A 26,694-nucleotide genomic window follows, 5' to 3' on the forward strand; every position below is an offset into this window, starting at 1 on the left:
CTCTTATGTTCTTACGCCGGGGGCATAAGAAATACTTGCCCTTGTAGGGTTTTATGTGACTTCTTTTAAAGGGTGAGGCTGATTCTGAGGCTGAGTCCCCATATCCTCCCCACCCCTGGCACACAAATTCAAAGCCATAAGGGACCGGCATATGGGTTAAGAAGCCCTTCAAACAATGCCCACGCGAAGCCCTACACCGACAACTTTTTTATATAAATACTTCTTGGGAAACTTGGACCTGGCTGTCCATTCAGTTTGGTTCCCGACCAGATACTGAATGCAAAGCAACACTCGGCTCTCAAACCCGCCCAAGGATCTTCTATCCAGGTTTTAAAAACCCCTCTACAAAATGGTGGCATTATACCTCGTAAGAAGCTCAGAAGAGCCTTGCTGGATGAGGCCAGTGGTCCATCTAGTCCAGCATCCTGTCTCACACAGTGGCCAGCCAGTTCCTCTGGGGGCCAACAACAGGGCAGAGAGGCCATAAGAACTTCAGAAGAGCCCCGCTTGGATCAGAGCAGTAGTCCATCCAGTCCAGCATTCTGCCTCACACAGCGCCCAGCCAGTTCCTCTGGAAGGTCAACCACAGGGCAGAGGCCAAGGTCTTCATAAGAACATCAGAACAGCCCTGCTGGATCAGACCAGTGGTTCATCTAATCCAGCATCCCATCTCACACAGTGGCCAACCAGTTCCTCTCGAGGGCCAACAACAGGGCAGAGAGACCGAGGCCTTCCCCCAATAAGAATTTTAGAAGAGCCCTGTTGGATCAGACCAGTGGGCCATCCAGTCCAGCATCCTGTCACAAACAGTGGCCAACCAGTTCCTCTCGAGGGCCAACAACAGGGGAGACAGGCTGAGGCCTTCATAAGAACATCAGAAGAGCCCTGCTGGGTCAGACCAATGGTCCATCTCATCCAGCATTCTGCCTCACACAGTGCCCAGCCAAAACTCCCTCACCAAAACTTCCCAGACTCATGTTTTCTTCCCACAGTGAAGGACAGTAACAAGAGACGTCTCAGGCTCACTCTTTCCTCTTACTTGAGTCGGACCAGATATCGTAGAATGCCCTGGAGGGACTAGAGTTGCCACTGGCTTCCGGTGAAGTAGCTTCCGTTGGTGCTTTCTGCAACCTCTCCTGGAGGAGCCGCTCTTTCCGAGGCATCACCCCCTTCTCGGCCAGCTTCTTCCAGAGCCGCTGCTTCCGCTTCATCTTCTTGGCGTTGGGGACCTGGTAGGCCAGGATGCTGAAGAGAGAGAAAAGCTCAGGGCCTCAGAGGCCGAGGGAAATATAAGGGGGGGTTTTTTGGATTTATATCCCGCCCTATACTCCGAATCTCTGAGTCTCAGAGCCGTCACAATCTCCTCTACCTCCCCACCCCACAACAAACACCCTGTGAGGTAGGTGGGGCTGAGAGAGCTCTCACAGCAGCTGCCCTTTCAAGGACAACCTCTGCCAGAGCTATGGCTGACCTAAGGCCATTCCAGCAGCTGCCAGTGGAGGAGTGGGGAATCAAACCCGGTTCTCCCAGATAAGAGCCCGCACACTTAACCACTACACCAAACTGAAAAATGATCATCCCTCTCGCCATCTTTTCAGAGCGCCCACCAAAACCCTTTTGCTACGGCTGTGGTGCTGCTTCTTGGCCGTCTTTGACTGCCCCCTGAACAATGAGATATAACGATATTTTAACTCTGTATGCAAGAGAACACGGGAGGGAATGGGTTAAGAGAATTCTCTCTTGCTCACGTATGGGCATTTGGCCCCACCCTCTCACTGGTTAGATGGAACATATGAAGCTACCTTACACTGAATCAGACCCTTGGTCCATCGAAGTCAGTATTGCCTACTCAGACTGGCAGCAGCTCTCCAGGGTCTCAAGCTAAGGTTTTTCACGCCTATTTGCCTGGACCCTTTTTAGTTGGAGATGCCGGGGATTGAACCTGCTTACCAAGCAGATGCTCTACCACTGAGCCACCGTCCCTCCCTGAACCTCTCTGGCTATTGGTGTAGTGGTTAAGTATGCGGACTCTTCTCTGGGAGAACTGGGTTTGATTCCCCACTCCTCCACTTGCACCTGCTAGAATGGCCTTGGGTCAGCCATAGCTCTCATAGGAGTTGTCCTTGAAAGGGCAGCTTGTCAGAGCGCTCTCAGCCCCATCCACCTCACAGAGAAGGTAAAGGAGATTGTGACTGCTCTGAGGCTCTTAAGATTGAGTATAGGGCGGGATATAAACCCATTATCTTCTTTTTGTGTTTCATAAGACCTCTCTTTTCTCTCTTAGCTGGGCTCGGAGCTGTAGCAAGCTAAGTTTTTGGGGAGCTAATCTGTTCACAATAAGTTACATTTACCTACATGACAGTCACGCTAAGATGTGCTTCTGTTTCTGCATGTGAAATTTCTTTCTCTTGCTCCCATTGAAGTCAGACCATCTTTGCAATTTCCCTCCAAGCTACGAGCCCCCTTCGTGCAACGTGTGGCAGAAGGAGCGAGCAATGGGCAGGGGTGGGGGTCCCCTGAAAGAAAACGGAGCCACTCACTCTTTGGGGGGAGGCACTTTGGAATCGATCTGCAGGATCAAGTCGACCTTCAACGGTTTCTCTTTGGCACGGTTCTGTTTGAGGTCTGGGACAAACGCAGGACAGACTCAGTCAAAATGGCACAACCAAAAGACAAGAGCAATAAAAGAAACTGAAATTAGCCCCACCTCCTCCGAGCGCCCCCACTCTAAACCCAACTCCCTCCCCACAGGAATCAGTAGCTTCAGCGCCTACCCTCTCCCCTAACACACTAGGGTTCTGGTTATCAGCTAGTCCCGTGACTGAAGAGAAACAGTTTCAGTGCAGCCTCTCAAAAAGGAATGCTGAGAAATTACAGCCAACACCCAGTCTCCTCGCTCACCTTCAGCCTTCAAACTGGCAGCTACAGATGAGTAAGAAGACCCTCAATGGACACATCAAGCTGATTCATACCGAACCAGACTATTCATAGAATCAGAGAATCCTAGAACCATAGAGTTGGAAGGGTCCTCCAGGGTCATCTAGTCCAATCCCCTGCCCAATGCAAGAAACTCTCAAATCCCTCCCCCTAAATTCACAGGATCTTCATTGCTGTCAGATGGGCATCTGGCCTCTGTTTAAAAACCTCCAAGGAAGGAGAGCCCACCACCTCCCAAGGAAGCCTGTTCCACTGAGGAACCGCTCTAACAATCAGGACGTTCTTCCTAATGTTGAGCCGGAACCTCTTTTGATTTAATTTCAACCCACTGGTTCTGGTCCTACCTGCTGGGGCCACAGAAAACAATTCCACACCATCCTCTAGATGGCAGCCCTTCCTCTCTCTGATCCTCCGCTCTTACCTAGGGTGACCCACACACAGAGGGTTCCACAGCAAGTCCTCACCTTTCTCATCATTCCCAGTATCCACAAAGAACAAGCTTTCGTCAGGCTTCTCCGACACTGGGCCTCTGCAGACAAGAAAAAAAAATCAGACCAATTAATCAACACCCATTTTGGCTTTCTATGCCAACAACTCTTCTTGGGGTGCCTATGTATCTATATATCAGTGACTGCTGAGGAAGGCCCTTAGGCTGAAATGCGTCTGGTACTGTTTATTGTGTTTGTGGTCCGATTTGTATGCCATCAACCTGTGGATATTGGTTGGTATTAATTAATGCACATTGAGGCTTGCTTAGTCCAGTGGTTTCTACCTAGAGGTTACACAAAAAGCCTCTGTTCTTAACTTGTATTCTGAGTGCGCTGTAAATAGAATCATATTTGATACGTCTATATGCTGCAAGCAACAAAATTCCCATCTCTCCCTCACTTTAAGCATTTAAGTCAAGAGTTACCAACAACAGTTCTCCGGGGTCTTAAGCAGAAACACAGTTGCCACTCAAAACACATAAAATGCCCAGAACCTTTACATGTTTATCTCCCCTTCCTCCAAGAAACTCAGCATGGCAGATAGTTCTTCCTTTCTTATTTTCTCCTCATAACACACCCGACAGGTTTATTTAGGCTAAGGGAGAGTAGCAATGTACATCACAGTAGAGCAGGGTTTTGAAATGATGTCTCTTGGATCCTACCCAAATAATTCTCACCCATGAAGCTTATACAGAATCAGACTCTCGGTCCATCAAGGTCTGTACTGTTTACTCAGACTAGCAGCAGCTCTCCCCCCATCACCTACTGGAGATGCCAGAGATTGAACCTGGGCCCTTCTGCATGCCAAGCAGATGTTCTACCACTGAGCTACAGCCCCACTTCATGGCTCTCCAGGGTCTCAGGCTGAGGTATTTCCCATCCCCTCCTGCTTGGGTCCTTTTAACTGGAGATGCTGGGGATTGAACCTGGGACCTTCTGCATGCCAAGCAGATGCTCTACCACTGAGCTACAGCCCCACTTCATGGCTCTTCAGGGTCTCAGGCTGAGGTCTTTCCCATCACCTCCTGCCCGGTCCTTATAACTGGAGATGTCAGGGATTGAAGCTGGGACCTCCTGCATGCCAAGCAGAGGCTCTGCCACCAACCTACAGCCCCCTCCTTAGCTCTCCAGGGTCTCAGGCTGAGGTCCTTCCCATACCCTTCTCCTGGTCCTTTTAACTGGAGACACCAGGAATTGAACCTGGGACTTCTGCATACCAAGCAGATGCTCTACCACTGAGCTACAGCCCTACTCCATGCCTCTCCAGGGAGTCTGAGGTCTTTCCCATCCCCTACCAGGTCCTTTTAACTGGAGACGCCGGGAATTGAACCTGGGACCTTCTGCCTGCCAAGCAGAGGCTCTGCCACTGAGCTACAGCCCCACTTCCTGGCTCTCCAGGATCTCAGGCAGAGGTCTTTCCCATCACCTCCTGCCCTGTCCTTTTAACTGGAGATGCCAGGGATTGAACCTGGGACCTTCTGCATACTAAGCAGACACACTACCACTGAGCTACAGCCCCACTTCACGGCTCTCCAGCCTCTCAGTCAGGGATTTTCGCATTGCCTACTGCCTGGTCAGGGACTGAACCTGGGACTTCCTGCATGCCAAGCAGAGGCTCTTCCACTGAGCCACAGCCCCACTCCATGGCTCTTCAGGGTCTCAGGCTGAGGTCTTTCCCATCCCCTCCTGCCCTGTCCTTTTAACTGGAGATGCCAGGGATTCAACCTGGGACCTTCTGCATACTAAGCAGACACACTACCACTGAGCTACAGCCCCACCATGGCTCTCCAGCCTCTCAGTCAGGGATTTTCGCATTGCCTACTGCCTGGTTAGGGACTGAACCTGGGACCTCCTACATACCAAGCAGAGGCTCTACCACTGAGCTACAGCCCCCACTTCATGACTCTCCAGGGTCTCAGGCTGAGGTCTTTCCCATCCCCTCCTGCCTGGTCCTTTTAACTGGAGATGCCGGGGATTGAACCTGGGACCTTCTGCATGCCCAGCAGAAGCTCTTTCACTGAGCTACAGCCCCACTTCATCGCTCTCCAGGGTCTCAGTCTGAGGTCTTTCCCATCACTTCCTACTTGGTTCTTTTAACTGGAGATGCCGGGGATTGAACCTGGGACCTTCTGCGTGCCAGGCAGAGGCTCTTCCACTGAGCCACGCCCCTCTCCGCCCCGCCCCGGCCACTGCGCCCCCTTTTCAGCCAGAGGAGGGAGAGCCCCCCGCCCCTCCAGGTCCCTATCCAGAGGCTCTCCTGACCCCAAGTGGCGCATCTCGGCCGCCTTCTCGTCCAGCCATTCTTCCAGCTCCCGGCCCAGCTTGGCCTCCGGCCCCCGCCAGCGCTTCCAGCCCTTCTTGCGGTTCCGGGCTCCCTTCCCACCGGCCCGCCGGGAGCGGGGCAGGGCCGGGTTGCGGGAGCCGGGCCCGAAGCCCAGGAAGCCCGAAGCCGCCTCAGCCGCCGCCATCTTGCGACACGCGAGAGGCCGAAAAGAAGCGCCTCTTCCTCGCGCCCGGACAGGAAGCCGCTGAAGGCCATTTCCGCCGGCGGTCGCCATTTTGGGAAGGGGCAAAGCGAGGCGCGGCGGCCATGGAGAGGGAGGGCTAGAGCATCGCGCAGAGCGCGCTTCCGGTATGGCGCCGCCGCTTTGTAGAGGCAGTCTTTCGCATCATGGGGCATAGAGAGCGCAGTCCAGAGCGGCACATAATTCGAGTTCCGGCATAGCCCTTTCGTGATGGTGCCGCTCTAGTCATGGGCATCTCTATAGCAGAACCGTTCTGTATTCTTGGTACAGAATGGAAGAGAGTTTTGCATTTGTGCCCGCCTGGGGATTTGGCCCTTTGGGGTTCGCTAGAAGGTGTTTAGCATCATTTACTGTGCATTTTACTCTCAAGAGGGGGCTCAGAATAGCATGCGTGGTTCTTAGGGTTGCCAATCCCCAAGTGGGGGCAGGGGATCCCGCGCTTTAGAGACACTCCCCCTGCTTCAGGGTCATCAGAAAACGAGGAGGGGAGGGAAATGGCTGCTGGGCACTTCATTATTCCCTATGGAGATCAATTCCCATAGGGTATAATGGGGCTTTGGGGGGCTGTGTTTTGAGGTAGAGGCACCAGATTTTCAGCATAGCATCCAGTGCCTCTCCCCAAAATACCCTCCAATTTTCAAAAGGATTGGACGGGGGGTCAAATTCTATTAGCCTCAAAAGAGGGCGCCTCTATCTTTCATTATTTGCAACGGAGGGAAAGCATTTAAAAGGTGTGCGGTCCCTTTAAATGTGATGGCCGGAACTCCCTTTGGAGTTCAATTATGCTTGTCACACCCTTGCGTTTGGCTCCACCCCCAAAGGCCCCAGAAATTTCTTGAATTGGACTTGGCAACCCTGGTGGTTCTTCCCTGCCCTTGGAGGTCAAGCCCCATAACAACCCTGCAGGGTAGGCCACCCTGACAAGAGACTGACTTGCCTGAGGTCACCTGCTGCAGGCAAACTTTATGGCAGAGTCAGGATCTGAGTCATGCCTAAAGAGGATGCCAGAGGATGTCATGATGGCCACATAGGGTTGCCAATCCCCAGGTGGGGGCAGGGGATTCCCTGGTTTCGAGGCCCTCCCCCTGTTTCAGGCGTATCACAAAGGGGGGGGGGAGGGAAATGTCTGCTGGGTGCTCCCTTAGAATCATAGAGTTGGAAGGTACCTCCAGGGTCATCTAGTCCAACCCCCTGCACACTGCAGGAAACTCACAAACACCTCCCTCTAAATTCACAGGCAAATTCCCCAGACGACTGGGAAAGGCAATGGCAAACCATCCCATTAAAAAGTCTGCCATGAAAACGTCGTGATGCGACGTCACCTCAGAGTCGGAAACCACTGATGCTTGTACCTTTACCTTTTTTAAAATTCACAGGATCCTCATTGCTGTCAGATGGCCATCTAGCCTCTGCTTAAAATCCTCCAAGGAAGGAGAGCCTTACCCCCTATGGAGATCGATTCCCACAGGGTATAATGGAGAATTTATTTGTTGGTATGGGGGGGGGTGTATCTGGAGGGATGTTATCAGCGCAGGGGTGGTGTCAGGTGTGAACCTTGCCTGAATGCCAAACAGTCTCGGGCTAGCCCTGAGTGGAGAAAGGAATTACCACCATACCACAAGGACAGATTCTCTGGTTTTACTGGATGTCTTTTTTTCACACCGCCTGCATAGCGATCATTTTTCTCTAGAAATGCTGGGGCTTGGAACCTGGGACCTTTTGCATGCCGAGCAAATACCGCTGAGCCGTGGCCCCACCCAGGCCTAAGTTTTAAAATTAGAAGAACAGTTTATTTATGTTGGCTCTCCCCGGGGGAAACGGTGCTTTCCCCACCCTTTGCTAATTCTACACTTAGCCTGTAGAGGGCAGGCTAACCTCAGCTCAGAAGTCCTGGAGGGGGGAATAGAACACGGGGTGGGGTTGGAAATATGATTGTGTTTTTCCAGCCTGGGGATTCACCCCCCCCCCACACTGTTTGTGCAGCGGTTGGAGAACTTGCAGATTGTTTCCCTTTGGTGTTCGAGCTGGATCATTTGTACAGACTCGCTGCTGTGAGTCAGTTTGGCTTCTGTTGATTCTTCACTCAATGCATCATTCGTCTCCAGGAACTTTTCAGTTTAGAAAAGAGACGACTAAGGGGGGACACGATTGAGGTTTATAAAATTAAGCACGGGGTAAAGAGAGCAGAGCCCCGTGGCGCAGAGTGTTAAAGCTGCAGTACTGCAGTCCTAAGCTCTGCTCACCACCTGAGTTCGATCCCCGGCGGAAGCTGGGTTTTCAGGTAGCCAGCTCGAGGTTGACTCAGCGGCAGAACGTCACCCCAGAGTCAAAAACGACTGGTGCTTGCACGGGGGACTGCCTTTACCTTTTTAAACAAATGCTTTGTTTGACAGTCAAAATCTAGAGTTTTGCCAACCCGGGGCTTTTAAAACCATGGTGAAACTCTCCCTGCACCCAAACTCAAAATAGTGCGATGCTTAAATTCTGGCAGAAGGCAGCCGTGACATAATCCCTCCTAAGGTTGCCAGCTCCAGGTTGGGAAATACCTGGAGGTTTTCAGGGTGGAGTTTCAGGAAGGCAGGGTTTTGGGGGAGGGACTTTTCATGGGGTAGAATGCCATGGAGTCCTCCTTCCAAAGTGGCCGCTTTCTCCAGAATCTCTCTTGCCAGGGAGTTCAGTTGTAGGCAATGTTCCCTCGAAGCTGCAGAGTTCTGTGAGCAAAAATTCTACTTTGTGAGCTACTGGCGTTAAAGTTGTGAGCTACTGCAGGGGCCCCCAATCCCCTGGCCGTGGACTGGTACCGGTCTGTGGTCTATTAGCAACCAGGCCGTGAGTTGTATAATTATTTTATTATATATTACAATGTAATAATAATAAAAATAATAATGATGATGAAGAAGAAGAAGAAGACGACGACATTGGATTTATATCCTGCCCTCCACTCTGAATCTCAGAGTGGCTCACAATCTCCTTTACCATCCTCCCCCACAACAGACACCCCGTGAGGTGGGTGGGGATGAGAGAGCTCTCCCAGAAGCTGCCCTTTCAAGGACAGCTCTGCCAGAGCTATGGCTGACCCAAGGCCATTCCAGCAGCTGCAAGTGGAGGAGTGGGGGAATCAAACCCGGTTCTCCCAGATAAGAGTCTGCCCTTTCAAGGACAGCTCTGCAAGAGCTATGGCTGACCCAAGGCCATTCCAGCAGCTGCAAGTGGAGGAGTGGGGAATCAAACCCGGTTCTCCCAGATAAGAGTCTGCCCTTTCAAGGACAACCTCTGCCAGAGCTATGGCTGACCCAAGGCCATTCCAGCAGCTGCAAGTGGAGGAGTGGGGAATCAGACCCGGTTCTCCCAGATAAGAGTCTACACACTTAACCACCACACCAAAATAAAGTGCACAATTGTATCATCCTGAACGCCCCCCACACATCCCTGGGATCCGTTGAAAAATTGTCTTCCACAAAACCGGTCCCTGGTGCCAAAAACGTCGGGGACCACTGAGTTCCTGCATCAGTGAGTGTGCTCTGGGGCCATCCTTCCTGAGCTAAGACAAAAAGGTGTGAGCTGGAGGCTAAAAATCTGTGAGCTCGCTCATGCTAACTCAGCTTAGAGGGAACACTGGTTGTAAGTCCAGGCAATTTCCAGCCACCCCCTCGAGGTTGGCAACAGTGTTCCCTCCAAGCTGAGTTGGTGTGAGCTAGCTCAGTTTTTTTGCCTCCAGCACACATTTTGTGTCTTAGCTCAGGAAAGATGGCCCCGGAGCACACTCATTTATGCAGGAGCTCACAGACTTTAATGCCAGTGGCTCATGATGCAGAATTTTTGCTCACAAGACTCCACAGCTTAGAGGGAGCATTGGTTGGCAACTCTTAATTCTTCCCTCCTCCACGAAGACATGGGGTTATAATAGGGTAGCCAATCCCCAAGCAGGGGATCCCCCGGTTTGGAGACCCTCCCCCCACTTCAGGGTCATCAGAAAGCAGGAGTGGGGAGAAGGGAAATGTCTGCTGGGCACTCCATTATTCCCTATGGAGAACAGTCCCCATAGGAAATAATGGAGAACCGATTGGTGGGTATCTGGAACTCTGGGGGAGCTTTTTTTTCAGGTGGAGGCACCAAATTTGCAGCATAGCATCCGATGCCTCTCTGCAAAAGACCCTCCACATTTCAAATGGATTGGACTGCAGGGCCCAATTTTATGAGCCCCCGAAGAAGGTGCCCCTATCCTTCATTATTTCCACGGAGGGAAGGCATTTCAAAGGTGTGCGGTCCCTTAAATGTGATGCCAGAACTCTCTTTGGAGTTCAGTGATGCTTGTCACAGCCGAGCTCCTGGCTCCACCCCTGATCCCTCATCTGAAGAAGTGTGTTTTTAGCACACGAAAGCTTACGTTCTGAATGAACTCGGTTGGTCTTAAAGGTACCACTTGACTCCTGCTTTGTTCAGCTAGTTATAAAAAAGCCTCAGCTAAGAATGCTGCGGAGCCCTGGGTGGACATATTGTGAGGAGGGGGTTAGCCATAGCTATGCAGGAGTTATCCTTGAAAGGGCAGCTTCTGTCAGAGCTCTCTCAGCCCCACCCACCTCACAGGGTGTCTGTTGTGTGGGGAGAAGATATAGGAGATTGTGAGCCCCTCTGAGTCTCTGATTCAGAGAGAAGGGCAGGGTATAAATCTGCAGTCTTCTTCCACTTCTCCTCAGCCCCACCCACCTCACAGGGTGTCTGTTGTGGGGGGAGAAGATATAGGAGATTGTGAGCCCCTCTGAGTCTCTGATTCAGAGAGAAGGGCGGGGTATAAATCTGCAGTCTTCTTCCACTTCTTCTCAGCCCCACCCACCTCACAGGGTGTCTGTTGTGGGGGGAGAAGATATAGGAGATTGTGAGCCCCTCTGAGTCTCTGATTCAGAGAGAAGGGCGGGGTATAAATCTGCAGTCTTCTTCCACTTCTTCTCAGCCCCACCCACCTCACAGGGTGTCTGTTGTGGGGGGAGAAGATATAGGAGATTGTGAGCCCCTCTGAGTCTCTGATTCAGAGAGAAGGGCGGGGTATAAATTTGCAGTCTTCTTCCACTTCTTCTCAGCCCCACCCACCTCACAGGGTGTCTGTTGTGGGGGGGGGGAGATATAGGAGATTGTGAGCCTCTCTGAGCCTCTGATTCAGGGAGAAGGGCGGGGTATAAATCTGAAGTCTTCTGCTAAGAACGCTGGTGTAGCCCTGGGTGAGCGTATTGTGAGGAGGGGGGCTTTGTTTCTGGGCACTGCCCCCTGTGCAGCGGGGTGAGGTCAGAAGGTTCCCAGGGCTCCATCCACAATGTGGATTTCCCTGTGCCGAGCCACCCAGTACCGCCTGTTCTCTTTGGCAAGAGGAAAGGAATGTGAAGTTTCCTTTGGCTGTGCCGGGAGTGCTCCTGGCGTCGGCCCAGTGGGTGACTCAGAGCGCAGAGAGGTTCGCCAGCCTCTGCCAAGCAGAACAAACGGTGAGGGGTGCCAAGACTGCTCCTCCAGGGCGACAGACCCACCCAGCTCTCTGTCGGCCTCTGCCTTGGTAAGGGGAATGGGTCACGGGGAAAGGGGTGACGACCATTGCAAAAGACACAGGCCAGTCCCTCCCACCTACTGTGACTGGCAGCTGTTCTCCAAGTTTTGGGGCAGAAGTTTTTCCCTAGCTCTGTTGAGAACTTGTTTTAGCGAGAGTTGAGGCTTTCTACCCGCCAAGCTCTGTGTTCTGCCCCAGATCTTCAAGGGTATCAAGACCAGTTCTTAAGAAGATGAAGAAGAAGATATTGGATTTATATCCCGCCCTCCACTCCGAAGAGTCTCAGAGCAGCTCACAATCTCCTTTACCTTCCTCCCCCACAACAAACACCCTGTGAGGTGGGTGGGGCTGGAGAGGGCTCTCACAGCAGCTGCCCTTTCAAGGACAACCTCTGCCAGAGCTATGGCTGACCCAAGGCCATGCTAGCAGGTGCAAGTGGAGGAGTGGGGAATCAAACCCGGTTCTCCCAGATAAGAGTCTGCACACTTAACCACTACACCAAACTGGCTCTCTTAAAACAATGGACAGAGGAACCAAACCCTCCTTCCAGAGATCACATTCTTTGAGCTGGAAGCCTTTACCCATCTGGAAGAGAACACTAGGATTGCCTGTCTCCAGGTGGGGCAAAGCCCCAAAATTGGGTTACTTCACGCCGTTGTTTGTCTGCAGAACGGTTGGAGTGCTGGTCTCCCATATGCATTATTTAAATGTTTGTTGAAGCTCGTGGGAGCCTCGTGTTAAACAGGGCGTTACGAGCATCCCTGTTGCGATCTTGCGCCTTTCTGCTTCCAACTTTTACACTGGGCTAAAAGAAGATTTGGAGCATTGGACTCTGCTCTCACGGCTTGCTATACCACATCCCAGAGCTCCAGTTTCAAAGGACAGACTCTCAGCTATAAATAAAGGAACTTTACGTTCGGGTGTGGCTTATATCTGCACTTTGCATAGCATCGTGTTGTCTTACAAGTGAATTTTGTTATATAAAATATTTGCATTTCCTACAATTGTGAGCCGCCCTGTTGCCGCTTGCGGAGAGGGCGGGATATGAGCTTAACGTAATAAAGAAATAATAATAAATAAATAATTGAGGCTGGTTGGACGTGGATGCCTTAGGGCAGGGGTGGCCGACGGTAGCTCTCCAGATTTTTTTTTTTTGCCTACAACTCCCATCAGCCCCAGCCACTGGCCGTGCTGGCTGGGGCTGATGGGAGTTGTAGGCAAAAACATCTGGAGAGCTACCATGCTGGCTGGGGCTGATGGGAGTTGTAGGCAAAAACATCTGGAGAGCTTCCGCTGGCCACCCCTGCCTTAGGGCTTCTCACCTGCTCCGATTTCCACATTACTCTTTTTGGTTGCTATATAATCTCCAGGTGGAGGCAGGGGATCCCCCCAGTTTGGAGGCCCTCCCCCTGCTTCAGGGTCATCAGAAAGCAGGGGGGGGAGAGAAATGTCTGCTGGGCACTCCATTATTACCTATGGAGAATGATTCCCATAGGGTATAATGAAGAACTGATCTGGGGCTCTGGGGGACTCTGTTTTTTGAGGTTGAGGCACCAAATTTGCAGCACAGTATCTGATGACTCTCCCCAAAATACCCTCCAAGTTTCAAAAGGATTGAATCAGGTTGTCCAATTCTATGAGCCTCCAAAATAAGGTGCCCCTATCCTTCATTCTTTCCAATGGAGGGAAGGCATTTTAAAGGTGTGCAGTCCCTTGAAATGTGATGGCCAGAACTCCCTTTGGAGTTCAGTTGTGCTTGTCACAGCCTTGCTCCTGGCTCCACTCCCAATGTCTCCTGGCTCCACCCCCAAATTCTCCTGTTTCCACTCCCAAAGTCCCCAAATATTTCTCGAATTGGCCTTGACAACCTTAGAGAACAGGCTGAGGTTTTACTGAAAAACTTTAACAGTTACCCTAGAACAGCAATCCCCAATGTGGTACCCATGGGCGCCATGTTGTACCTGCTGACATCTTTCCTGGCGTCCATGAAGAAAGTGGGAGGAGCCAAATGGGACTTTTGCCCAGTGGGGTTTCTGATTGGCCACTGGAGATATAATTGGCTGTGCAGAATTTTTAAAAAACATGACTGAAGGTAAGCCAGTTTGGTGTAGTGATTAGGAGCACAGACTCTAATCTGGGAGAACCGAGCTTGATTCCGCTCTGCATGCAGCTGCTGGTGTGACCTTGGGTCAGTCACAGTTCTGGCAGAGTTGTTCTCTCAAGCGCTGCTCTCTTGGCCCCACCTACCTCACAGGGTGGGGAGGCGACGGGAAAGGAGATTGTAAAGTGCTCTGAGACTCCAAGTGAAGGCTAGGATATAAATCCGATTTCTTCTCTTCTGAGCTGTGTGCATGTATGCTTAAATGGGCTTGTGTTAAAAGGCATCTTGTTAAACAGAGCACCTGCCTGGAGATGTTGAAGATTTACTATTAGAGTGGCATATAACCTCACTCCCTGACATTTTGTGCTTGGCTCCACCTCCTTTGGCAGCCATTTTGCGGTTGTGCCCACCCCCTCGTGTCAAAATTCCAAAAACACCCATGAGCTGAAAACAGGAGGAAATCCTTGCCCTAAAACTTCTACAGAATGTCTTTAGATTACCCAAGAGCCACATTTACTGTGTAGGACATAAACACACACAGTTTAGGGGTGATTCTTCATGGATTCCTTGTTAGCTATGTCCTGCCTGGAGGCTGGCATCTCTACATCAGTTTGAGCTCTGTTGCGCTCACCTTTGAATCCTTTCTTCCCCCCCACGTACGGCCACAAACCAGGCAAACAAAACACGCTTGGGAACAAAGCTGGATAACCAGAGACCGGTCAGGCTGGTAAATAACAATGTGTTTTATTGCAGTAGCAATTTTGTTATAGTCCCCAAGGCACATCAGAGAGGCAGCTTTGGATCTCTGGTGTCGAGAAGGCCGCAGCAGCTGGATCTCGCTCGCCTCGGTCGGTCAGCAAAGTTCGTGAGAGTTCCTCAACCGGAATGGGAGTCTATCGCCTCCGTTTCAGAGCTTTGTGGGAGATCTGACCCGGAGTCTTTTCACCCCAGTGGATGGGGCAGGGGGTGGGAAAGGATGGCTATGCAGACCGGCATTGTGTGGGACTTGCGGATGCCCTTGGAGACGCAAGGACGCTGTGCGTGCATGTTAGAGGCGGAGCGGACCTGGCAAAACGGAGTACACACAAGCGAGCGTATTCATATTTTGTACAGAGAGCTTGTGATCCAGCTGTGAAACTCGGGTGCAGGACGTGTGGGTTCATATCGTAGCTTGCGGTGCTGATAAGGGGTGCTGGCTCTGAGTACAGGATAGGACCCCCCGCCCTCCCACCTTGTGGGCTATGCAGGTTCACAGCAAAAACGAGGCCCTAAGGGATACATCAGTCTTGCAAATTTCCCAGGGTGCCTTTTGATGTAAAAGGTAAAATGAGTCCTTGTGCAAGCACTGAATCATTACCGACGCATGGGGTGACGTCACATCACGACCAGTGTTCCCTCTAAGCCGAGTTAGTGTGAGCTAGCTCACAGTTCTTTAGCCTTTGGCTCACACATTTTTGTCTTACCTCAGGGAAGGAGATGGCCCCAGAACAAACTAATTTATGCAGCAGCTCACAATTTTAATGCCAGTAGCTCACAAAGTAGAACAAGACTCCACAGCATAGACGAAACTTTGATCACAATGTTTTCTTGTCAGGCTTTTTGTTACGGGCTGATTTGCCATTGCCTTCTCCAGTCATCTCCACGTTCCCTCCAGCAAGCTGGCGACTCATTTGACTGACCTTGGAAGGATGGAAGGCTGAGTCATCCTTGAGCCGGCTACCTGAACCCAGCTTCCGCCGGGATCGAACTCAGGTTGTGAGCAGAGCTTGGACTGCAGTACTGCAGCTTTACCACCCTGCGCCACGGGGCGCCCTGCTTTCTGATGAGAACGTGCATGCGCTCATCTTTGCCTGACCTGCTCCTTGGACTTCACCAGTCGCAGATCGTTCATAAAGTCTCTCTTCTACAACCGTAACTTGCCCTCTGCAACAAACTTACAAGTGAGGTGGGCAGATATACATTGCTGTGAAGTGTGACTTTAATTAGCCTGCGGGTTTTGTCACACAAATAATAATACAGCGAGCTGGAGTGGACTGCAGTGAAAGAGTTAAACGGATATACACGAAGCAATGAAGGCGGAAGAAAAACTTTGTTCTTCCCCGTATGGTCCATGCTGAGCGTTTAATACGAGGAGTCACTTGATCTGGATTGGCCCCAGAGACCATGTAAACCCTGTCACTTCACTTCTGGAGATGCTAGAAAGCCAATCTGGATGGCTACTGAAAGAGATTCGCAGTCAAAGCAATACTCTTATGCAGGGGTGGAATTCTAGCAGGAGCTCCTTTGCATATTAGGCCACACACCCCTGATGTAGCCAATCCTCCAAAAGCTTCCAAAAAAGAGCCCTGTAAGCTCTTGGAGGATTGGCTACATCAGGGAGGTTTGGCCTAATATGCAAAGGAGCTCCTGCTAGAATTCCACCTCTGCTCTTGCGTATCCCACTCAACAATAAGCACGTTCCTTCCAGGCATCTAACACCTGAAAAGGTGACAAGGAGATAAACTCGGCATTCGGTTGGTTTGTTTTTTAACAGCAACCTTCTAGGCCTCCTGATTTTGGAGGAATGGTCGGAAACATTTCTTGTCTTTTCACTACCCCTTCATCATCTCCGTCATTTAAAAAAATATTTGAAAAATTTCAGCAACAGGGTGGAATTACGCAAGCCGGAGCAAACACGTATAAATAACATTTAGCTAGAGATAACCAGCCAAAAGCCTGGATTAAAGGGAATTACGGTCCCTAGACTTGGGAGGGGGGTTTCTGTCTCTCTCTAACATGCTTCTGTGTGCTGTGACATCACAGCAGTTCAGCCAATCAGTCCGGGACACTCACAGACACACTCCTACTGAGGCCTTGGATGGCCAGACTTCCAATGTTCGGGCTTTTGCGCCAATCACTGTAAATCAGAAAATGGAATTTGTGAAGGTTCAGCCAGTTATGTCCTCGTGCTTTAAGGGGCTGGATAATATGGCAGCCTCCAATGTTCCCTTATGGCATCTAAAAAGGTAAAGGTAGTCCCCTGGAGAAGATCCTGATGCTGGGAAAGACAGAAGGCAAAAGAAGAAGGGGACGGCAAAAGATGAGACGGCTGGACAGCGTTACTGATGTAACAAACATGAATTTGAGCAGACTTCGGAGGATGGTGGAAGACAGGAGGGCCTGGCGTGACTTTGTCCATGGGGTCACAACGTGTCGGACTTGACTGTGCGACTGAACAACAACAAAGTCTCCTGTGCAAGCACCAGTCATTTTTTACTCTGGAGTGACGTTGCTTTCACATTTTCATCGCAGACTTTTTACAGGGTGGTTTGCCATTGCCTTCCCCAGTCCTCTAAACTTTCCCCCCAGCAAGCTGGGTCCTCATTTGACCGAGCTTGGAAGGATGGAAGGCTGAGTTAACCTGGAGCCGGCTACCTGAACCAGCTTCCGCTGGGATCGAACTCGGGTCGTGAGCAGAGGGCTCCGACTGCAGTACTGCAGCTTTACCACTCTGCGCCACGGGGCTCTCATACGGCATCTACACACCTATTAAAACAAAAGAAACCCTACTAGCGAGAGGTTGGATGTTCAAGAATTACGCCGTCGTGCAAGTTGCATTATATATTCCAATCGCAGAATCTGGGCTTCCTGACTCTTTTTGATGCCGAATACACACACAGTCCTCCAAAGAACCATAGAGACGTAGCTGCCAAGCTGCTTTGTAGCACCTGAGAAGGGATGGAGAATGTGGTCTCTATGGTCAGGCTCTCCAGTTTTCCACTACAGAGATACAGAGGGCATATTTACACTACAGAATTCAGCTTGGGATAACGGTTATTTCTCCTTCCCAGGGAACTGTAGTGCTGTGAGGGGAGACACAAGTCTCAAGGGAGGGTTCTCAAAACCTCGGCTGAATGAGAACTTCCTTCTTTGAAGAAAAGGTAGTCCCCTGTGCAAGCACCAGTCGTTTCCGACTCTGGGGTGACATCGCATCACGATGTTTTCACGGCAGACTTTTTACGGGGTGGTTTGCCGTAGCCTTCCCCAGTCCTCTACGCTTTCCTCCCAGCAAGCCGGGCCCTCCTTTGACCAACCTCGGAAGGATGGAAGGCTGAGTCAACCTGGAGCCGGCTACCTGAACCCAGCTTCCGCCGGGATCGAACTCAGGTCGTGAGCAGAGCTTAGGAATGCAGTACTGCAGCAAATATTTTCAAAAAAATATTTGAAAAATGTCAGCAACAGAGGTGCAATCGTGCAAGCCAGAAGGAAGCTACAAAAGCTGAACTTAAAACTAGCATGATAGCATCTGTGGGGGGTTTTTTTGGCCACTGTGTAATAGAGTGTTGGACCGGATGGGCCATTGGCCTGATCCAACATGGCTCCCTTTATGGTCTTAAACCCCTTTAGACTAGTCCTGTCTGTACTGTCTCCTAAACTTCAAAGCTAACAAGGAGTTCCTCAAAGGGACAACACATTGGTTGTCTCAGTAGGGGAAAAGGCATGCAGTGGGTGTTGGGGTGGGTGGGAAGGGGATGGGAAAAAGTTACCCCCACAAATGACACTCGGCTTGGGTTTAGCACCAAAGAGCAGAGCTCCCGCCGGCTACAGAAAGGATCCAGGCCAGGGGCTTTGGTAGAAATGCTGCTAAAACGTGTTTTTGTGTTGTAAAAAAAAGGTTGCCAAGGCAAAACGTTCAATTAGCAATGGCTACTCCAGACAACGCAGTTTCAGAGTAAGGGCCACCTTGGACAATCTGTTCAAAAGGTGAGACTTGGAAAAGGGCGTTCATCTGAATAGGGTGGTCGGGGCTCCGACGTCCTCGCTCTGCTTCGACGGAGAACTCGCCAATAAGAGTCCTCCGCCGTGGCCCCACCTTTTAGATTGGTGGCCATAGTTCCTTGTTAGGAACGCTTGTTTACCATCAGTGACACATCATGTCCTGGCCAAGGCATGCTACGCTGCCAGTTCTGGAAAGCGATTGGCTTCCTGCTGGCCTCCCAATAGGCTAGGACTCCCTATATGTGCTCCCTGATTGACTTCTTGCCTGGCCTCCTAATTGGCTAGGACTCAGGCCCAAAGGTAGGAAATTTTAAAGGAGGGCACTTGGGAAAGTAGAGAAGCCCAAAAGTGACATCACAAGCAGGACTCTCTCTCTATGCTTCCTGATTGGCTTCTTGCCCAGGCTTCCAATTGGCTAGGACTCCCTACATATGGATCCCGATTGGCTTCCTGCCTGGCTTCTCAATTGGCTAGAACTTCCTAGATATGTTCGCTGATTGGCTTCCTGATTGGCTAGGACTCCCAGTATATGTTTTCCATCTTGGAACTCATGTCTTCCCCGGAAATTCCGACGGCGACCTACAGCTTCAAGCTTCTTCCGTTATTAAACCCTGATTCGCCGTTCCATTCAGCTCTTCAACCCGTGCCTGCTCTCTTGCTTCACACCACAGGCTGTTTTTATTAGACACCAACGCCCCGGTCACTTGCTCAACCCCTGCCATTGCCTCATCCTTGCCAATGGACGGATCCCCCTGGGCTTCCAGAGGACCAGCCGCTCCCAGGAGAAAGGGCATGTCGAGTCCTGGCTGGATCCCAGAGCTTCTGGGGGGCGGGGGGGGAGGTCAACAGGATGTCGAGTTGAGAAAGAAGGTTCTGCCCATCCCAAGCCAGTGTAGGGGACTGGCAGAGTGCTTGGGATATTTGGAAGCAAATCTAAGTGGCCTTTCCCCCTCTCCAACAGGAACTGAAACAACTGATCTGCTAATAACTGCTCTCCCTGAACTGCTTGCTGAGGCCTGCGTTGACCACTGTTTAGTCTTTGCTTGAATCCTGCAACATTATTTTCTGCGCGGGGGCCTTTCCCCTCTTGGCTCGCTCAAGAACAGGATTCTACACAGGCTCCCTTCTAGAAAGAGAGCAAGAGGAAGAGGCGGGGACGACTTATTCCCCCTCTGGTCGACACGAACCCTTTCCTACCGACCTGTGAATGGCTGTGAAGATGGGATTATGTCCAAAGCATCTTCTAAGTCCTAAGGAGGAAAACAACACTTTCTGCGCGGCTTCAACCGGCCCCCGCTTTTGCTGCTATTCTCACGCCTACGAACAGAGCTGCTTATGACGAGGACCCTGGCGTCAGGAACATTGCCTAAAAGCAGGGCTCTTTTTCTAGCAGGAGCTCCTTTACATATTAGGCCACACCTCCCTGATGTAGCCAATCTTCCAAGAGCTTAAAGGGCTCTTTGTACAGGGCCTACTGTAAGCTCTTGGAGGATTGGCTACATCAGGGGTGCGTGGCCTACTATGCAATGGAGTTCCTGCTACAAAAAAAGCCCTACTTAAAAGGAGGGCTCTCACCTGATCTTACTCATCAAGATAGAGAAGGGAGCCAGCGCAAACTCCTGCAAAACTACAACTCACTGGTTCCTTTTGTTTGGTCCAAAACTCTTGCGGTCAACAGTCGTCTTGGGAGGCTAAGACGTCAAGTGGAAACGAGCAAGAGGACCCTGAACCCAAGACTTAATGGGCAGCGAGTGGGGATTAGCCGTTTGTGGAGGGTAACACTGACAGGATAACATTCTAACAGAACAACCAAGAAGGCCACGGCCGTCTGGTCTCAGCCAATGGAAGGTTCTGGGGCCCATTAAAGACAAGTGGGGATCAGCCGTTTGTGGAGGGTAACACTGACAGGATAACATTCTAACAGAACAACCAAGAAGGCCACGGCTGTCTGGTCTCAGCCAGTGGAAGGTTCCGGGGCCCATTAAAGACAATCACGATCAACACAGTTTGGAGACTTATAAGTCTTATACGGGTCGGACTGTCAGCGTGAAGCTGCCTTGCCAAGCAGTTCGCATGCGATATAAAAAGGGGAAATGGTGCCAAGCTACAGGATTCTGAATCCGGCTCTTGCTGGAACAGAAGACGGCCGGGGGAAGCCTCACACGGGTGAAAATTCATATCGTCGCCGGCGCATCCGAAGCGATTCTCGGAGGTCGACGTGGAGAGCTTTCCCCAGGAAGCCGACCAAAGTGGTTCAAACCAGGCCTGGAGGAGCCCGGCCTACGAGAAGAGGAACCATGAGCGTTTTTGTGGGCCCAGCAGGGGGGAAGGAGGAAGCAGAAAGGTCTACTCAGAGCTTCGTTTCAGCATGAATAAAGACCTCCTGATGCTTTCGATAGGGGAACAGGGTTTTCACGAAGAGTCCCGAGCCTAGCGAAAGATGTGGATGGAAGGTGGAAAGCTGGAGCGGAACCGGGGCCTACTGGAGCAGTTCAAGCCCGGTATACGGGAAGGGGCACGCTTAGGAGGGTGTCCTACTCGGCCGATCCCTTCTGTCGGCGTTTGGAGGGTGGCACGAGGTGGCGGGGCAGATCAGCGGGCAGGCCGTGGCCCTCCAACTTGACCTCGATGAGGTGGCTGGCGAGGGCGAACTCTTCGTCGTCCAGCATGCCGTCGCGGTCGACGTCGCTCAGCTTCCAGATCTTGCCCAGGACGGAGTTGGGCAGCTTGGTGGTGACCATCCAGTTCTTGGCCTTGGTGCCGCTCAGCTTGCCGTCCATGGGGGAGAGGTTGTAGAAGATCTCGTCGTACTTGGGCTTGTCCTTGGTTACCACCCATTCCTCATCGTCCATGCCTTCGTAGGCACCCTCGGTCGCGCCTTCCACGAAGGGGCCGTTGCGGGTGCCGTCGAAAGCCCCGCCCTGGACGACCTGCTCAGGGACTTCCATCTCCTCCTGGCGCAAGAGGGGCATCAGCTTGGCAATGTCCGTGGTCAGCATCTCGTCCAAAATGTCCATCATGCGCGGCTTCAGTCCGTGGAACTTGGTGAAGTCATGCACCATCAGCATCTCCTGAAAAGAGACCGGAGAGCGGGGAGGGAGTGAGACACGCTAGGTCAGGGGTGGCCAAACTTGCTTAATTTAAGAGCCACGTACAGTAAACATCAGATGTTTGAGAGCCACAAGACATGAAGGTCAGATTTTGAGGGCCGCAAGACGGCAGGAAGGAAGGAAGGAAAGGAGGGAGGAGAAGATATTGGATTTATATCCCACCCTTTACTCTGAGTCTCAGAGTGGCTCACAATCTCCTTTCCCTTCCTCCCCCGCAACAGACACCCTGTGTGGTGGGTGGGGCTGAGAGGGCTTTCACAGCAGCTGCCCTTTCAAGGACAACTACAGCTGACCCAAGGCCATTCCAGCACTGCAAGTGGAGAAGAGGAGAATCAAACCTGGTTCTCCTAGATAAGAGTCTGCACACTTAACCACTACACCAAACTGGCTCTCTTCTAGAAAGGAAGGAAGGAGGGAGGCAGGGAGGGAGGAGGGAGGGAGGGAAGGAAGGAAGGAAGGAAATGAGGGAGGGAGGAAGGAAGGAGGAAGGGAGGGAGGGAGGAGGGAAGGATGGAGTGAGGGAAGGAATGAAATGAGGAAGGGAGGGAAGGAAGGAAGGAAGGAAATGAGGGAGGGAAGGAAGGAAGGAAGGAGGGAGGGAGGGAGGGAGGGAGGTGAGTGTTCCCAGGAAGGGAGGAAGGAAATGAGGGAGGAAGGAAGGAAGGAAAATATATGGGAGGGAGAACTATAAAGAAAGCAATTTTAAATGCATTCTCCAAGCTGCCAGCTGGCTTGGCTTGGAGAACTGGTTTAAAGAGACCAATGCCTTCTCCAAGCTGGCTGACTGGGCAGTGGGGGCTTCGAGAGCCACACAGTATGTGTAAAAGAGCCATGTGTGGCTCCTGAGCCTCAGTTCAGCAACCCGTGCGCTAGGTGCATGACCCGGCCTTCCTATTCTCCTGCCATCAGGGCCGGCCCTGCCACTAGGCAAGCTAGGCAATTGCCGAGGGCCCCGGCCTTCTGGGGGCACCAAACGGAGTTTCTGGCTCAACGTTAGGAAGAGCCAGTTTGGTGTAGTGGTTAAATTTGTGGTCTCTTATCTTGAATCAATCTGGGTTTGATTCCCCACTCCTCCACTTGCAGCTGCTGGAATGCCCTTGAGTCAGCCATAGCTCTGGCAGAGGTTGTCCTTGAAAGGGCAGACTCTTATCTGGGAGAACTGGGTTTGATTCCCCCACTCCTCCACTTGCAGCTGCTGGAATGGCCTTGGGTCAGCCATAGCTCTGGCAGAGGTTGTCCTTGAAAGGGCAGACTCTTGCCTGGGAGAACTGGGTTTATTCCCCCACTCCTCCACTTGCAGCTGCTGGGATGGCCTTGGGTCAGCCATAGCTCTGTCAGAGGTTGTCCTTGAAAGGGCAGACTCTTATCTGGGAGAACTGGGTTTGATTCCCCCACTCCTCCACTTGCAGCTGCTGGGATGGCCTTGGGTCAGCCATAGCTCTGGCAGAGGTTGTCCTTGAAAGGGCAGACTCTTATCTGGGAGAACTGGGTTTGATTCCCCCACTCCTCCACTTGCAGCTGCTGGGATGGCCTTGGGTCAGCCATAGCTCTGTCAGAGGTTGTCCTTGAAAGGGCAGACTCTTATCTGGGAGAACTGGGTTTGATTCCCCCACTCCTCCACTTGCAGCTGCTGGGATGGCCTTGGGTCAGCCATAGCTCTGTCAGAGGTTGTCCTTGAAAGGGCAGACTCTTATCTGGGAGAACCAGGTTTGATTCCCCCCTCCTCCACTTGCACCTGCTGGAATGGCCTTGGATCAGCCATAGCTCTGGCAGAGGTTGTCCTTGAAAGGGCAGACTCTTATCTGGGAGAACCCGGTCTGATTCCCCACTCCTCCACTTGCATCTGCTGGAATGGCCTTGGGTCAGCCATAGCTCTGGCAGAGGTTGTCCTTGAAAGGGCAGCTGCTGTGAGAGCCCTCTCCAGCCCCACCCACCTCACAGGGTGTTCTGTTGTGGGGGAGGAAGATAAAGGAGATTGTGAGCCGCTCTGAGACTCTTGTGTGGAGGGCGGAATATAAATCCAATGTCTCTTGTTCTTTTAGGAAGAACTTTCTGACTGTTAGAGCAGTTCCTCAGTGGAACAGGCTTCCTCCTTGGGAGGTGGTGGGCTCTCCTTCCTAGGTGGTTTTTAAACAGAGGCTAGATGGCCATCTGACAGCAATGAGGATCTTATGAATTTAAGGAGAGAGATTTGTGAGTTTCCTGTGTTATGCAGGGGGTTGGACTAGATGATCCTGGAGGTCCCTTCCAACTCTAGGATTCTAGCATTCTATCCTGTGAATTTAGGGGGAGGTGTTTGTGAGTTTCCTGCGTTGTGCAGGGGGTTGGACTAGATGACCCTGGAGGTCCCTTCCAACTCTAGCATTCTATGATTCTAGGCCACACCCCCTGTGATGTAGCCAATCCTCTTGGCGCTTACAGAATGCCCTCTACTAAGAGCCCTGTAAGCTCTTGGAGGATTGGCTATATCAGGGGTGTGTCGCTTACTATGCAAAGGAATTCCTGCTAGAAAAAAAAGCCCTGGCATTTTGTCTGTTTTGCCCCAAATGCCTCTGGCTGTTCAGGGAGGGGCTGCAGAGGGGGAAGCCGCTCTCACCTGCATCTTTTGGCAGTCTGGGAAGTCGCCAGGAGAGATGTGGTGCTCAAGCTGGATCTTGGCAAAGATGACGGGCAGTTTGTTGATGAGCTGCTTCTTCTTGTTTTCCTTGCCAAAGACGGAGGGCATGTCCTTCTTCAGGTGGCTGATGATGTGGGCGTGGACCTTGGGGGACAAAGACAGAGGGGAAGGGAGAGAGGGGGGGAAGGGGGGATTTTATACAGGCCCCCCACTAGACACTCCCCATATCTGATCCAGGAGATCTGCTCCAAGGCCCTCCATTAGGGAACCGGTCTTTTCTGAAGCTTGGCTGGTTGGAATCGGGCAAAGGGTCTTTTCGGTGGCTGCCCCACCTACAGAATATCCTCCTTCAATAACCGAGGGTGGCCACATCCCTGAAGACTTTTGATTTAAACTAAGGGGCTGTTATGGGGATTTATGTTATATGTTGCCACAGTTTCTAGGTAACTCTTTCAAGAGTTGTGATCACGTGCACTAAATCAGGGGTGGCCAAGCTGTGGCTTGGGAGCCGCATGCGGCTCTAACACACATATTGTGTGGCTCTTGAAGCCCCCACTGGCCCTTTGGCCAACTTGGAAATGGCTTTTCCCTCTTTAAACCATTTCTCCAAGCCAAGCCAGCCAATGGCTTGGAGAATGCATTTAAAGTTAAAGTTGCTTTCTTTCCATCTCCCAATCTTCCTTCCTTCCTTCCTTCCTTCCTTCCTTCCTTCCTTCCTTCCTTCCTTCCTTCCTTCCTTCCTTCCTTCCTTCCTTCCTTCCTTCCTTCCTTCCTTCCTTCCTTCCTTCCTTCCTTCCTTCCTTCCCTGCTGCTCTCAAACATCTGATGTCTATGTCTTGTGGACAGGGGTGGGATTCTAGCGGGAGCCCCTTTGCATATCAGGCCACACCCCCTGATGTAGCCAATCCTCCAAGAGCTTACAAGGCTCTTTTTTGTCAGCTCTGGGAGGATTGGCTACATCAGGGGTGTGTGGCCTAATATGCAAAGGAGCTCCTGCTAGAATTCCACCCTGCTTGTAGCTCTCAAACACTGGCCATCCGTGGTCTTGTCTATTCTGACTTGGTAGCAGCCCCTGTCCCCCGGTTCTATGGCTGACAGATCTGAGTTGTAAATGCCTGGAGATTTTTTGCGGGGGGTGGAGCTTAGGGAGAGCAGGGTTTGGGGAAGGAGCAGGATATAATATCCATCCTGCAAAAAAAGCCATTTTCTCCAGGGCCATCTGGAGAAAACTGTAATACTGGGAGATCGCCAGGTCCCACCTGGAGGTTGGCATCCCTGCTGGGGTCTCAGGTTGTGGTCTTTTTGTACCACCTGATATGTAGGTGCATAAGTGCCAAAGCTATCAGTTCAGCAACTTTTCCTGGCTGATTTTGCACATCAACTGAGAGTTCAAGCGTTCTTCAACCGTTGGTGAACTCTGTTCGCTTAAAGTTACTTTAACCGTTAAGTTTCAAGTTGAAAAGGCTGCAGAAAAGTGAGACTAATTGCTTTTTAATGCAGGTGAGGAGTTAAGGTCGGCCTCCTTATCTTGCTCTATCGGATGTAACTCCTTTGCACTTGTTGACGGACTCATTTACACTTGTGTTGATGATCTCCTATTCAGTCAAGAACCAATCACTTCCCACATGATAGAGCAGATTTAGGAAAAAGATAAGACTGATATGTTTCGACAAATATGCACTCCTGTGATAAGCAAATGAGATTTCTCTGGGTGGAAGTCTCAGAAGATGATGAGATGAGATTTCTGGGTGTTGCCTGAATCCCTAAAAGCAAGGAAGAAAAAAAAAAATACCTGGCCGGTGTTCCCTATAAACCGGGGGTGTTGAATTCATTTGTAATGAGGGCTGGATCTGACATAAATGAGACTTTGTCGGTGTTTGCCTGTGTTCTTTATAAAGTTTATATCTCTGCTATCTAATCTTAAATAGGTACACATATGGCCCGGCCTGACGTGGCCCAGCCATATCTGTACCTATTTAAGATTAGATAGCAGAGATATAAACTTTATAAAGAACACAGACAAACACAAAGATTTTTTTTAAAAAAACTTAAAACGTTAGCACTTATTTTGTCTTAAAGGTGCTTTCTTTGTATCTCTTCCATGGGATCCAGGGAACTGGGCAAAAGACGCTCTGGCACTTTCCTGCCTTCCCCAGGGGATCAGGATGGGGAAGAGCCTCAGCCAATAGAAGGGAGAGAGACTTGGCTCAGTAGCTCTGCTGTGCGATTGAGAGAACATGGCAAAGCAAACTATTCCTCCCCCTCCCCCCCCGCCCGCCTTCCCAAGGGAGGAGCCTCAGCCAATGTGAAAATAGAGGCTTTGCTCTGTAGCTCTGCTGTGCGATTGAGAGAACCTGGCAAAGCAAACTATTCCCCCCCGCCCCCCTTCCCAAGGGAGGATCCTCAGCCAGTGTGAAAATAGAGGCTTGGCTCAATAGCTCTGTTGTGCGATTGAGAGAACCTGGCAAAGCAAACTATTCCTCCCCCTCCCCCCCACCTGCCTTCCCAAGGGAGGAGCCTCAGACAGTGTGAAAACAGAGGCTTTGCTCTGTAGCTCCTGTGTGATTGAGAGAGCCTTGCAAAGCAAGCTGTTACACAGAAGGAAGCAAGAGAAAGGAAAAAGGA

The 26,694-nt window shown here is 51.3% G+C and overlaps 2 protein-coding genes across 2 annotated transcripts in view; both read right to left on the bottom strand.

Annotated features, from left to right (window-relative positions):
* NOP53 (NOP53 ribosome biogenesis factor) overlaps positions 1-5,947 on the bottom strand; it is a 34,794-nt gene extending 28,847 nt beyond the window's left edge. The window contains exons 1-4 of the mRNA XM_060258299.1: positions 5,688-5,947; positions 3,402-3,466; positions 2,541-2,625; positions 1,040-1,245 (exon numbers count right to left, since the gene is read on the bottom strand). Coding sequence (XP_060114282.1) covers positions 1,040-1,245; positions 2,541-2,625; positions 3,402-3,466; positions 5,688-5,893 — 562 coding nt within the window. The 5' untranslated portion in view covers positions 5,894-5,947. The remainder of the gene's footprint in view (positions 1-1,039; positions 1,246-2,540; positions 2,626-3,401; positions 3,467-5,687) is intronic.
* Positions 5,948-18,974: 13,027 nt separating this feature from the next.
* Positions 18,975-26,694, bottom strand: part of EHD2 (EH domain containing 2) — a 64,301-nt gene continuing 56,581 nt past the window's right edge. The window contains exons 4-5 of the mRNA XM_060258244.1: positions 24,049-24,213; positions 18,975-21,413 (exon numbers count right to left, since the gene is read on the bottom strand). Of these exons, the coding sequence (XP_060114227.1) occupies positions 20,877-21,413; positions 24,049-24,213 (702 nt within the window). The 3' untranslated portion in view covers positions 18,975-20,876. The remainder of the gene's footprint in view (positions 21,414-24,048; positions 24,214-26,694) is intronic.

Source organism: Heteronotia binoei, chromosome 17 (genome assembly GCF_032191835.1).
Source record: "Heteronotia binoei isolate CCM8104 ecotype False Entrance Well chromosome 17, APGP_CSIRO_Hbin_v1, whole genome shotgun sequence".
NCBI lineage: Eukaryota > Metazoa > Chordata > Lepidosauria > Squamata > Gekkonidae > Heteronotia > Heteronotia binoei.